We start from the raw sequence: 13,824 nt of genomic DNA, 5'->3' as shown, positions 1-13,824 counted from the left end.
AAGAGATCACTCCAAATGTTTCTTAAATATTTATCTCTACATGTATGGCAGCCATTCCAGTGTCTGTTGAATTCCAACACAGAGAAATGTTGTCAGTAGTTTATAGAATACAATAAAAAAACATTTCACTCAAAGACATGTCTATAAATGATAAAACAAGAGAACGGATAATGCTGAAGTGGTCTCTTCATTTTTTCCGCGGCTGTATGTGTCATTTTTGAAATCTTGAAAAGCAGATATATGCCTTTACCTCCTGTCCCTTTCATGGGATCTAAACCCGTCGTCCTCTATCCTGAGAATTCAACACTTCCCACAACCACATCACACATCTACCTTCCCTAGGGCTGGATGACATTGTGCTTTAACACTCAATACACCACGCTATTCTCAGAATAAGCTCAGTTTATCCTATAATTAGAGCCGGGCTCAACAGCACAGAGTTTTTGTACTGGATTCTGAAGCGCAGAGGTTTTGTCAAACGGCCGTGTAATCCTGTAGCGCTCGTGTTGTGGTAATTACACCGAAGGATCACCTTCACGGCCTTTTGTCTAGCGAACGAGGAGTTATTATCTGAGAGTCTTTCCTGTTTGGCTGACACGCCGGTGCTATCGCTGCCCTAAAGTGCTCTGCTCAGCTGAAGCGTTGCTAACTGCCAGGTGGCCTGGGGTCTCCGTGGCGCCCGCTGTTTGTTTACGTGTAACAGTCAGATGGGATAAAGAGGTAGATGTTAGCTCTGTGTCAATGCCGCTTCCTGTCCGACGTCTGTGGATGACAGATTGCTCCCAGCGCCATCCCCCGGCTGCACATGATTATGATAACCCCCACGACTGAGAGAAGACTGACTCGTCCTTATGAAGGGCCTGATATTGCATTCCCAGAGCTGGCAGCGCTGGGCATCAGGGAGAATCTCTGCACACATGACTGGTCAAGCAAACCTGACCACCGAGGGCCACAGCGAGGGCCACAGGGAGGGCAATGAAACGCACAATACTGCCTTTGACTGCTGTTTGAAAGCTACTTATTGTTGGTCATAATCAGTACAGGTATTACATGCTATGAAACCACATTCTTACACGAAGTTTCAGCCTTTTTTTTCAGTTTTATGTTGAAGAATCTGCTGTTTTTGTCCCATTTGGATATCATCAAGCCTGAGCGCTGGAGGCTAGATATGAAAATATGTAGCATTTTGAGAGCCGCAGTACCCTTAAGCGTCATCATATTCCCCTGGGGTTTACCACACACTCAAGCAGGCCTATAAATGGAGGTTGTAGACATGTAAAGTTCCAACCAAGAGTTTATTTTCTTCCCTGTCAAACGGTTAAGACCTCGACTGAGCTCTAAAGGTCTGCTAAGCCCATTCTGTGTTCACTCCTTGTGGCGAGGGGAGAGGCACAATGGAAAAGCACATTACAGACGGGCAAATAGACATTATATCAGCCATGAAATTCAAGTATAATGATGTCGCGAGCTGCCTCAGCCAACCTGTCTTCTTCCTCAGGACCTCACACAGAACACTCCTCTCCCCCCCTTTTTTTCCTCCCGTTCTGTCTGCCTCCCGCCTGTCTCACACTATGATTCTCTCTCCAGGAATCTGTCGTATAACAACTTGACTCGTCTGGATGAAGGCAGCCTGGCTGTGCTGGGAGAGCTCCACTCCCTCCGTCTGGGCCACAACTCCATCAGCCACATCACCGAGGGAGCCTTCAGAGGCCTCAAGGCTGTACGCACCCTGTAAGTACACCCCCCCAACCCCCCACCACTCAGTACAGTTTTGCCCCTGCTGGCAATACGGCTAAGATGTGCCATGTGGGAGCAATGAGAGCTGAGATGTTCAATATTGGTTTTGCCTCGGTGATATTTGGTATGACTCCCTTCATTAGATTTCAGAAAGCTGGAGGTGTTTACTTTCCAAGACGGTTTTGATCTCATTTGCATTCCAGAGTTTCACTTTTGTTGCAGTTACTGCGGCAACTCCTTATTTCTCTCGCGTCTTTCCCCCACTTTGTTCCATTCGTCTGGTTCTGTTATACTGTTTTCTCTCCAACAAACTTGGATCTGAAAGTGTTCTGTGTCGCCCACCTCCCTCAAGATCCTTTGAGACGCCATGAATAAAGACAGAAGTTTTTCTTTCCTTGCCGATCCACCTTTTTTTTTTTGCACAAACAGGAAAGACTGAAAAGGGAGAAAGTCAGGAGGATAAATCCACGAGAAAGACTTGGGGGTCTTGGTTCCTAACCAATGTCCTTTTGGCTGTTCCTCCTACCAGTGGCAGAGCCAGAAAGGGGGGGGGGGGAGTCGTGCCAGAGCTCGCTAGACAAGCTCTCACTGACAGCGGGGTGACAGGCCAGCGCACATGAGGCCTCTCTCAGCGACAGAGGACGGGGTAGATAGGGAGACCTTTCCTCATCTTTTCTTCCTCCGTCTCGATTGTTTTGCCTGATCTGTCCTCTCGTATCGCCGCGGCGCTCCGTGTCTTTGAGGCAGGCCCTAATCTAATCAGTGGAGGGGAGGCAGGGCCCTGAAAAGGAGCCGGGGGAGCTTTAATTGGGCCCGCGCTGCTGGCCGTGCTGGCATGGGCTCGAGCCTGCGACAGGGTGTGAAAGCTTCAAACAAGCCAGCCTGCCCCTCTAATTCGGCCACGGGGGTCGTTGGCTCATCAGAGCGCCCCCACCACTTCTCAGTGGCCCCGGGTTCTCTACAGCCCCCACCACTGGCCTTGCTTTAACAACAGCCATTCACATCCAGTCAGCCAGAAAGAGGAGGAAATTGGCAGCCCCCGTCCGGTCCCGACTAAGAAAGCAGCCAATGGGGACTGAAAGGAACCAGAGGGGGGTGAGGGATGCTCGGAAAGCAAAAGGGGAAGAGGAGGAGGAGAGGAAGGGGGGAAGTATTGTGGAGATGTTTGTGGGTGTGGCTGATCATCAACCTCAAAGGCCTTTTCTCAAGTTTGAAAGGAAGTCTTTTAACGCTTCGGAGGAAACCCACTCCTCTCGATCAGCGGCGATGACTTCACCTGCAGGTAGTTCTTAGCCCTTTGCAAGTGGAAATGGAGGCATTCAACAAGTGTTTGGAAACCCCCAACGCCTTCTTTCTCTCCATTCAATCCAATTCCCCTCGGACGGACTGACCTTATTAACAGTCTTGGTTTTACCTTCTGCCATCGGACAAACAAACTCTAAGCGCTGTGTTCCCGCCAGTCTCTCCGTGGCGTCATGAATTAAACATGTTTCCCCGTGCCGATTCCTCCCTCAACACACCAACACGCAGCCTCCCTCTCCCTCACCCCTCTAAGGAAAGAATGTGCTTGGTTGGCAGAGCAGAGCGGCAGAGGGGCTCTTAAGGCCAGGTGCAGAGGGGGAGGATGGGAGGGAGGGAGCGTGGGCGAAAGGGGGTAACCCGTGACTTCCAGACCAGCCTCTGCCAGGGCTGTGAAACGCTTCAGTGCTGGCACTTTTCCTCTCTCCCTCCCTCCCTCCATCTCTCTTACCCCCGTCTTTTCTTTCTCCCTCCACAGGGAGCTGGACCATAACGACATCTCGGGGACAATAGAGGACACCAACGGGGCCTTCTCTGGATTGGACAGCCTCAACAAGCTGTGAGTGTCTCCCTCCTCCCTCTCCTTCTCTACCAACCCCTCTCTTTTCATCCCTCTGTCCTCCCCTTCTCTTTCTGATGTTCCAGAAACAGAGAGTGAGTTCTCATGTTGCATCCAAAAGTTTCACCTCCAAATCTGAACACCCCCCCCTTTCATTGCCAGCAACATTTAAGGCCACCTGTCCCTTCAGGACCCCGCACTTTAATCGGTAGGGAAGTGTCGGCTCTGACAAGGACTTAAAGGGCCCCTGTTCCTTTTTTGTTTTGTACATGCCGCTTTCATTAAACATCGAAAGCCAATTATTTACTTCCTGTAAAAGTTGGCTTTGGTATCATGATTCCATTGTTTCACCGAGCTTTATGGTTCTCTCGATTGCTAACAAGGAGATAGAGTGAGTCATTTATCAAAATCTCTTCCCCATTACTCATCAGACGGCTCGCAAAAAAAAGTGAGTTGGCAAGTTGAGAAATGACAGCGGACGAGGAGTCCCTGGCTCTGAGCGGCAATCATCGACCTGCAGGATGAAAAGATGATGTTCAGCCAAGATGGTTCCCAGTGTGTGAAAGAAGGGGAGAAAGAGAGGCAGAAAGGGGCTTTTCTTCCGAGCTGGCAGGGGTTCGCTCCCCAATAGGCTTATTTTTCTATTTCTCCCCTCTGTGCCTCGTCCCCCTGTTTCCACAGTCCCTGTTGTTAGGAGCTGAAAGAGGGGGAAATCTGCATTCAGCCATCAACATCAAACGCCTCGCACGCCCCGCCCTCTGACCCTGCCACCCTTTTGTGCGCGACGCTGGCGGAAGCTGCCCACAGCATCCCGAACGCTGGCAGGGCGAGCCATGGGAAAAAAGAAGGGCATAGACATCAAAGTGTCGCCCCCCACTCTCACTTCTTAAAGCTGATGGGAGGGAAGTTACAGATCTAAGCCGAGGAGCATGTTGGGTAGATCTTGGATTTGACTTATTATTTTGAAACCCTGGAATCCTTCAGAATAAAAGCTGCGAACCTGTCGTCCCCGTGTGTTTGTGTGTACATATGGATGAGCTCAAACACCGGGCTCTTCATTGTGAAGCAGCCAGCCGTGTCTCCTCTGCCTGTGAAGTGAAGACTACAAGAGGACAGGAGCCAGGGAGGGAGGGAGGGAGGGAGGGGAAGTGGCAGAGGGGGGAGAGAGTAAAAAAAGTCCTAAAATCAGAAAACTATCTTCTCCCCGGCCTGACACACTCACACAGGATCACATATGTTCTGACGAGCTCCGCAGGGGAAAGGAACTTATATACACACACACACACACACACACACACACACACACACACACACACACACACACACACACACACACACACACACACACACACACACACACACACACTGCTCCGGTCAATGCTATTGAATTCTAATAAAGATAAAAGTGGTCTTTGAAGAGCAGCTCAGAGCCCAGGTGACCCCCCCATTCCCCTTCCCTTCCTCACACCCCAACCCCATCCAATCTCCCTCACCCTTTCTCTCCGCTAATCTCCACACAGTTCAGATTTCCAATACCCCCTCACTCTTATCAGATTCAGCTTTGCTAATTGTGCTTCTCTCCTCCCCTCCCCCTCTCCCTCTCTCTCTCTCTCTTCATCTATGGACACCCTTCATGTTTGGGAACGGCAGGACTCTGTTTGGAAACAAGATCAAGTCGGTGGCCAAGAAAGCCTTCTCCGGCTTGGAGAACCTGGAACACCTGTGAGTATCCCACAATGCTTAGCTGCCCCTCCTCCACAAAGCCAGGGAGAGAAAGTATAGGGGTGGTGGAGGGGGGGAGAGGGTGCAGGGATTGCCAAAATTAGCTGGCAGAGTGCAGGCCGCTAGCGATGTAATAGCGTCTTTGTAAAAGGAGGAGACGGAGCTTCAGCTGCTCGCTCTCGTTAGCCTAGCAGGCTCAACTTTGGCCTTTTTTCCCCCGCCGCCGCGCAGGAACAAAGTTATTGAGCATGTGGCGAGCTCCGCAGAAGAAATGGAATTCCTATAAGCTCTTTCACAGGCCTTGTGTCAAACCAGGGCAGGGAGGGAGGGAAAAGCCGGCATGTATCCTCACACACATGGAGTCAGAGCTAATGAGACCTGCTGTGATGTGAAGACAGTGGATGAGACTGTGTGTGATGTCCCAACAGGAACTTGGGGGAGAACGCTATCCGTTCCATCCAGCCCGACGCCTTCAGCAGAATGAAGATCCTCAAGACACTGTGAGTACACATCAGGACTTTCACACAGGCAGAGACTTGAAGCATGGAAACACAGATTCAGGTACAGCTGTGATATCTAACACACGCCTCCCTCTGCAGCATCATCCAGAGCGACAGCTTCTTGTGTGACTGCCAGCTCCAGTGGCTGCCCGACTGGTTGGTGACCCGCGGTCTGACTGCCGGCGCCAACGCCACCTGCGCTCACCCGAGAGCCTGAAGGGCACCAGCGTCTTCCAGGCTCCGGCAAGCAGCTTTGTGTGCGGTGAGTGGAGCGCTGGGTTTATGTGGGCGGGTGTGTTGTGGAAAGAGGCGTTCAAGGCACAGCCGGCACGAGCTCACAGCTTGTTGTTTACATAGTTGCACATATTTGTTTGTGTGGTGTTTTGGCTTTGGAACGCAGACATGCTAATTGGTCCATATGTGTGTTTTATTAGTCCATTTATGCACAGCAGGCAGACACCTACTGCTGAGAGACTATTCGATGTTGGACTGTGATTTATGCGTCCAACACACTCTGTCTTCTCTTTGTATCCCTCTAATGACTCTCCTCACTCCGGGTCATCTTTTTGACACTTTATCTCCCTTTCTTCTAACTTATTTTGTCCTTCCATCTTCAGACGACCTCCCGAAGCCCCAGATCACGGTGCAGCCGGAGACTTCCGTGACAGTCCTCGGCAGCGACGTGCGCCTCACCTGTACGGCGGCGAGCAGCAGCTCCTCCCCAATGAGCTTCGCCTGGCGCAAGGACCAGGAGCTGCTTCGCCACGCCGAGACGGAGAACTACGCGCACGTGCGCGCTCATCACCAAGGCACGACGTCCGACGTGCCGGGGGCTAACGGAGGCGTGATGGAGTACACCACCATCCTGCACCTGCGGCACGTCACCTTCGCCCACGAGGGCCGCTACCAGTGCATCATCACCAACCACTTCGGCTCCACCTACTCCAACAAGGCCCGCCTCATAGTCAACGGTGGGTTTCTTAGAGCATTAAAAAGGCGGGAAAAAGAGGAATATTTGATCATGATGTTTACGTTACACTAATCTGAGTCTGACAGCGGAGCGATTGAGATGAGTGGCCCTGCTGAATATTTCTCTCCACTGAATAAAGTCTTCTCTTTATGGATGGTATTCGGAACAAATTGATTTATCTGCGTGTCAGCAGCTCGCAGGGGCCAGCTCCTCCGCTCTGTCAGTCTGCTTTCCTGCAAGTGGAGGGTGTTCATACTGAGATCCTGAGTCTGTAGCTTTCGAGTGAGATTACAGAATTAGGGTTAGGGGTTTCTTGCGTTCGCGTATACACATACAGTTAAAGAGTCTACAGGCTTGTGCTCGGAAGCTCAGAGCCAGCACCAGCTGTGAATGCGTGGGCAGGAGCGTGAAGAGTGTATAATTCTGTGTAACCCCGGACAATGCACACGAGCTGCAGGTGCGAGAGTGAAGAAGTGTACCACTAGCAATGAGGGAATAGCTTCTAGAATTAAAAAGATGTTTCCCCCAGCCGGTCCTGACGTCTCTTCTTCTCACAGTTCTCCCGTCCTTCGTGAAGACGCCCCGGGACAGCACCATCAGGACGGGCCAGACGGCGCGGCTGGAGTGCGCCGCGGAGGGTCACCCGGCCCCCCAGATCGCCTGGCAGAAAGACGGCGGCACGGATTTCCCCGCTGCCCGAGAGCGCCGAATGCACGTGATGCCCGACGACGACGTGTTCTTCATCATGGACGTGAAGCCCGAGGACATGGGGGTGTACAGCTGCACCGCCAAGAACACGGCGGGCACCGTCTCCGCCAACGCCACGCTCACCGTGCTGGGTAAGAGAAATTTCCCGAGCGTAAATATCAGGGGTTCAGTTGGGAGTCGCTCGGGCCGGAGAATGAGAGCTCTATGTTGTTCTTTTCTCGGCAGCTGTGGCCTTGCTGCAGGTCAACGGCCAAAGGTCACAGTTGGGGGGGTGTCAAAGAAGGGGGATGGTGGCGAAGCAAAGGGGTGGGGGGACTCACAGAGGGGTGTTTGTTAGGCATTCCCCCCCCCCCCTTTTTTTCCCCTCCTCTCTCTGTGGGAGGGGCTGCTTCCCTGTAGGCCTCAGTGCTCCACTTTATTGGCTGTTTTACACCTTCAAATCAACCACAGGACACACATCATCTTTGTGCTTTGTCTCCAGAAAAGCAGTCCCTTGTTGACCAGAGAAAAGGGGGGGGGGGTGTCTTTGCCAATGCCTTACAGTTTCTATATTTAACGCGGACATTTCTGCGACACACCGTGAGACAGTTCAGACCGAGGGCTAATCCACTCAGCAATGTGAAATGCTGAAGCCTCTGCACTGAATCTGGGATGTTTGGGTTTGAGAGACGGAGCGGGGGGGAGAAGGAGAGGCTGAGGAGGGGGGGTTTGCTGAAGTCGAGGGGCCCATGTCTGGAAAAAGAGTGACGGGAGAAAAATGGGAGCCAAAGAAGAACTGGAATGGTGAAGTCAGTGTGTGTGTGTGTGTGGGTGGGGGGGGAGACGGTAGGTGAGTGGGATTTAGAGAAAAGAAGGAGGGAGGGTGGGGGGTTGTCAGAGATGGAGGAAGTATTGATGGAGGAGTGAGGGGCGTCTGAAGTGGGTTAAGTGAGATCTCTTAATCTGTGTATGTCCCACTGTGAGGGGAAGAGCTCAGTCTGAGGACACACACACACACACACACACACACACACACACACACACACACACACACACACACACACACACACTCAATGTGACCCATTCAGCAGAATGAGAGGTTGCCGGGGAAACACTGACAACATTGTTCTGGAGGGGATCCCGTCCCGAGAGAGATCTTGTTTGTGCTGTGATTAAAATGTATGATGAAGGGAAGAGAGTCTGTGTGATCAGACCGCAGGCGTAGAAATAGGATAGCTAGATCAGACTGTTCTTAGATAACAGGTCGGGTATCAAAGTCACTCTGTGATCGGCTGCCTCACCTGTCTGTAGGAAATACTGTGAAGCAGAACCAGAGTTCCTTTATTCGTCCCAAGGAGTGGAAGTTACAGCAAAAGTAAAGACAAAAAATGTAACGTTGTTAGATAAAGGGCATGCACATAATATTTGAAAATAAAAATGAAGTTCTTACAATTTAATAAGTATATACGTAATAACTGAAATGTAGTTATTCAGAATGAAGCCTTGAGATGAACCATTTCATTTTCAAGGGGGTCCTAACATATATTACAAACAGCAAGACAGTAAAAACAAAACCAAGAAAACCAAATGAAAAAAACAAATCAAGTCAGAATACAGACAGTAATACTACAATCATGACTCGGAAATGAAAGATGCAAATTTGAATAATACATCTATTCCATTTACGCATTGGGGTGGAAAGGATCCCCAGCAGCAGTATTTATGAAATGAATGAAGTGTAACTTGAATGCAGACTATGATGTCGTAGAATATCAGGATTATAATCGATACCCCTCCCCTCTGCTCCTCAGAAACGCCCCACCTGGACCAGGAGATGGAGGACCGCAGCGTGGTGGTCGGGGACACGGTGGCCCTGCAGTGCAAGGCCCTGGGGAGCCCGCCGCCCCGCATCACCTGGCTGCGCAACGACCAGCCGCTGCGCCCCTCTGACCGACACCACTTCACTCCGGGCAACCAGCTGCTGGTGATCGGCGCCGCAGCGCTGGATGACGCCGGCCGCTACACCTGCCTGATGTCCAACACGCTGGGCACGGAGCGCGCCCACAGCCAGCTGGTGGTGACGCGCCGCCGCGGCCCTTGCCCGTCGCCGTCCGGGCCCAGCACGGTCACCATAGGGATCATTGTCATCGCCGTGGTGACCAGCATCGTGGTGACATCGCTGGTGTGGGTGTGCATCATCTACCAGACCAGGAAGAAGAGCGAGGAGTGCAGCGTCACCAACACAGGTGACCGTCCTGAGATCTGGGAACACAGCACTGGGGATTTAGGAGGAGCTAAATATTAAAACAAGTATCAAACAGTTGGAGTTGTGCATTTTCAAAGACTCATTAGCAGTTTTAGTTCAGGATCAGAATACTTCCCCTCAGCTCTGGTTGTAATGTCCCGTTTCTTCCCTCCCAGATGAGACGATAGTTCCTCCCGACGTTCCCAGCTACCTCTCCTCGCAGGGTACGCTGTCGGAGCGGCAGGATGTGTGTATCCGCGTGGAGGCGGGACCTCAGCCCAACGGACACATCGTGGACCCCACAGGTATGTGACACGTTGTTTGTCACATGTTTATGCTCCCCTGCGTTATTCTCCCACGTGTTGCGTCACGATGGAAGGTGCTCCTCCGTCTCTGAAGGCCTGCTCAGCAGCAGACCCTCCCCACAGTGTTGTTGATCCTTCCTTCCCTCTGCCGGCAGGTTTCGACGCCGCTGTGGTGTGTACGACTGCATGGAGAACGGCAGCAGCTACTCCAAAGACTCGGACTACCTGACGCACGGGTACGGCCCCGCCGGAGGCTTCGAGTACCAGCAGCACTCTTTACCCCCCCCACACCCTCACTATCACCCAGTAGAGCCGCACTGGAACGGGACGCCCAACGGGATCCGGAAGGACAACCAAGGCTCCACGCTTCCAAAAAACCACAACACGTTACAGCCAAACCAGCCCGATAGAAAAGGTAAGGCGGTAAAACTCCAGTGAGACTCAAATGGGCTGAGCAGTAGATAAATGCAACAGCTCCTCCAGCGGGCTGTTAGCGTGCTGGTTTTATATCAGGCGATACCCGGAGAAACGATTAGGAATTTAGGGTCTCTTGTCAAGGCAAATTCCTCTGAATGTGATTGTTGATGGATTGGCTTCTTCCAGAATTTGACAGAATATTCTAGCTGCACGCTCAGAGCCCCTCAGGGTATCTCTTTGGAAACTCTGAAAAGAAGCACCGAGGCCTCGCCGCTGCGGTTGCACGCCCGGGCCTGTTCTGGGATTGTAGCGAGGGGAAAAAAAATGGCCTCCAAATACCAATTCTCACCTCCACATGTTAACGCAGCGCTACGCATGCATTCCACTGCCTCTGTATCCTAAAGCTGAATGCATATTTGTCTACTTTACCACCCCTCTGACTGTCTCTTCTTTCCTCCATCAGTGAGCAGAGCGGAACAAACACTGCCGTTTCCCCCGTCGCAGGAGGACTCCTTCCACAAGCCGGTGAAACTGGCGAGCCACGGCCGCCCGGACAGTGACTGTGAGCCCGAGCTCAGACATACTCTGCTGTCTAATGGACACGCCGTCAGAGCCTCTCAGAATGAGAGCGCCCCCCTAAGGAGAGCCAGCGACTAGCAGGCGCTCCATCCAGCCCCAAAAAAGCGGACTCGCGGAAGCCGAGCGGACTTTCTATATTTTTTTTTTTGCACTGGGAAATAAACTGCTACCTCATATCGAGGACGATCGATCCCGAGTCCTCCTGGATCTGGACTAAAAGGGAGCACCAGGAGGGGGGGGGGAGGCACAGGGGGGGGACATCCGGAGTTTGAAGGTGGAGCTTGTGTGGGTGGCGTCCCATCTGAGCGTTATCAGCTGTACATAGTTTAAAAACCTTCCTCTGGGAGGTGACCAATAAAAAGTTCTAGCTCCAAAAAATGTGACTTGCATTTGAAGCATGTAAATGTAGGGAATCTTGTACAGTATATGTTTGTGCAGGGGAAGAGAAATATACCTTTGGACATTTGACTGTACATAAGAGTTTTCTTATATTATATATTATATAACTTTTACAAAAGAGTATTTGAATTTATGTGCATGACAAAGAAAGGAGTGATGGTATTTTTATTTTTCGTCAAAAAAAAACAGCCATTTTCAGCTTTTACCAACGTCCAGCTGCGGTGCCTTAATGCATGATCAAAGAAATCTCATCCTGTAAGACCCAGAGACTTTGAGAGAGACAGTGGTACACTCTTTATAGCAAACAAAACAAACACTTGATTGCACTTGAATGTTTTTTCGCTGCCAAACATGGCCTTACAGAAACACAGTTTGTTGTTGTCGTATGAAGGAAGAGCTTTGATGTCAATTATTTGGGTACTTCAGACTTCAGACGGTTCATGCTCGGATAATTATGGGCGGTCAGTTCAAGCACTTTTTGTATTCACATCATAAGCGAGCAGATTGTGGACGTGATATCTGCGAATGGGAATGCAGGAACCTCCTCTTATTTTGACACGGTAAAGTCGACAGTACAAACTGAACCATTCTGGCTCTTCCACCTGTTCCACAAAACTACAAAATACTGCGAAGCTGCTGCGAGATAGAAAAGGTTCTTCTCTGACTCTGATTTGTTTCTTTATTTGTCCAAAAAAGGTTCTTTTGTGACAAGTTTTCAACAAAATGTGTTCAAATTCAGCTGTTTTATAAGCTGTAATAAGCCAGTAATGATCATTCAGTTTAGAAATGGGATACCTTCCATGTGTTCACATAGATTGGGAAATCTACAGCTGTGTGACATCTAATTGGCTGAAAGCTTAATGATACAACTGTTATGCCATGCAGCATTTTCTCGTCCAGAGAATCAGGTGTGCACATCGTCCGGAGTTTCCCTTTCACACATGCAACACACAAAGGAGGATTGGCCGTGTCTGATGATTTATCACTTACTGGAAATATTATGTTTGGTAAAAGCGCGGGGGGGGGGTAGCGTGCAGGAGGCCCAACATGACATGGTTTACACCGCGATCATGTAGCCAGTTGGTCATAAGCCATCCTACATTCGTCTGCCAATGCCAGGTGCCAGCTACAAGTTTTAGAATCTGGTCTAATCAGTCATCATTAGCGTTCTTTTATAAATTGCCTTTCTGCAGTTTTGGGATGTTCCTTTTCTTTCAGTTTTGTGATAGAAATGTCATCAACACGCTTACTTGCTTGTTGTGAATGTCCCGGACATGGTACTAGGAAGCTAGGAATTGGTCCGAATTATTTGGCCATTTTTCGTTCTCTTAAAGGGCTTTTGCCGTCTAACGTCTTCAAAAACTTGTAGTTAAAAGTTGCAGTGCGTGTGTGAAAGGGGCTTTAGGAAGACGGAGAATGTTTCATTGTGTTCCTGCTGTAATGTGCCTCAACATCCACCGGCAAACGGCCAGTATTCTGCCTCCGTCTCATTTCCAGTGTCACAATAACTTTTTTCAGTGTCACTTCAGTTGACTAATGTTAAAGGTATCTAAAAGGTTCTTGCTGTGAACAGTTGGGAAGCTTGTGAAATGTGCTCTAACCAAACGTTGGAGGAATGATGCAGGTGTGTCTACCATCCCTGCATACACTGGGTCAGAATCAGTCAAAAGTAGTTGTCTAATGTAAGCATGCGTTTCTCCAGTTGTTCCGTCACCAGTGGCCTTATCAAGGTAAACTGGAGGACATGCTCCTCTGGTTACACCTGATAGCACCTATCAGAGGTGATTTTACCAGCAGGACCAATCAGAGATCCTGGTTTGGAAAACTAATCCCAGTGTAGCAGGTAAAAGGGACAAAAGGGAGGGAGGTGCAGTTCATGTTCTGAGTAATTTATTGAAAACTGTCTGAAAAACCGTTGTACCAATGTCGAAGCTGAAACAGTGACTTGTCTAACATGGCATTGAAGTGTCTAATAAAAATCACATTTTGCTATTATGGGATGTGTTTTCTTGTGTTTTGTTTTCAATGGAAAGAGTAACAGAGTCACGAACAGCTGAGTTAGCATTTAGCAACGCTCACGTCACAGCGGTCATGGAGAAGCCATCAATTAATGGAGCATGCACCAAGACATGGAATCCAACAGACCTTGATCTTCAAAGCACTGAAGACGCTTGTGCCTGGATCTCTCACACACACACACACACACACACACACACACACACACACACACACACACACACACACACACACACACACACAGCTAATCTTCCGAACAGGAATGTGTCCTGGCTCCCTGAAGCTCCAAAGACAGCAGGCATACTCTTTCCTTCTGCGGGCTGTTTAAAATATTTGCCATAGAGTCGGAGCTGACTGAGGGTCAGCGGCTGGCCAGAATGTGCATTCCA

At 50.2% G+C, this 13,824-nt stretch overlaps 1 protein-coding gene across 1 annotated transcript in view; it reads left to right on the top strand.

Moving 5' to 3' along the window:
• Positions 1-13,414, top strand: part of lrig1 (leucine-rich repeats and immunoglobulin-like domains 1) — a 35,072-nt gene extending 21,658 nt beyond the window's left edge. The window contains 13 exon segments of the mRNA XM_063911547.1: positions 1,588-1,731; positions 3,515-3,595; positions 5,246-5,317; positions 5,746-5,817; positions 5,917-6,023; positions 6,026-6,079; positions 6,435-6,788; positions 7,345-7,626; positions 9,286-9,720; positions 9,896-10,024; positions 10,180-10,200; positions 10,203-10,439; positions 10,905-13,414. Coding sequence (XP_063767617.1) covers positions 1,588-1,731; positions 3,515-3,595; positions 5,246-5,317; positions 5,746-5,817; positions 5,917-6,023; positions 6,026-6,079; positions 6,435-6,788; positions 7,345-7,626; positions 9,286-9,720; positions 9,896-10,024; positions 10,180-10,200; positions 10,203-10,439; positions 10,905-11,098 — 2,182 coding nt within the window. The 3' untranslated portion in view covers positions 11,099-13,414.
• Positions 13,415-13,824: the final 410 nt, after the last annotated feature.

The sequence above is a fragment of the Eleginops maclovinus genome, chromosome 20 (genome assembly GCF_036324505.1).
Source record: "Eleginops maclovinus isolate JMC-PN-2008 ecotype Puerto Natales chromosome 20, JC_Emac_rtc_rv5, whole genome shotgun sequence".
Lineage (NCBI taxonomy): Eukaryota > Metazoa > Chordata > Actinopteri > Perciformes > Eleginopidae > Eleginops > Eleginops maclovinus.
The sequence above is the reverse complement of the archived record's forward strand: the minus strand, read 5'-3'. Positions and strand labels throughout refer to the sequence as shown.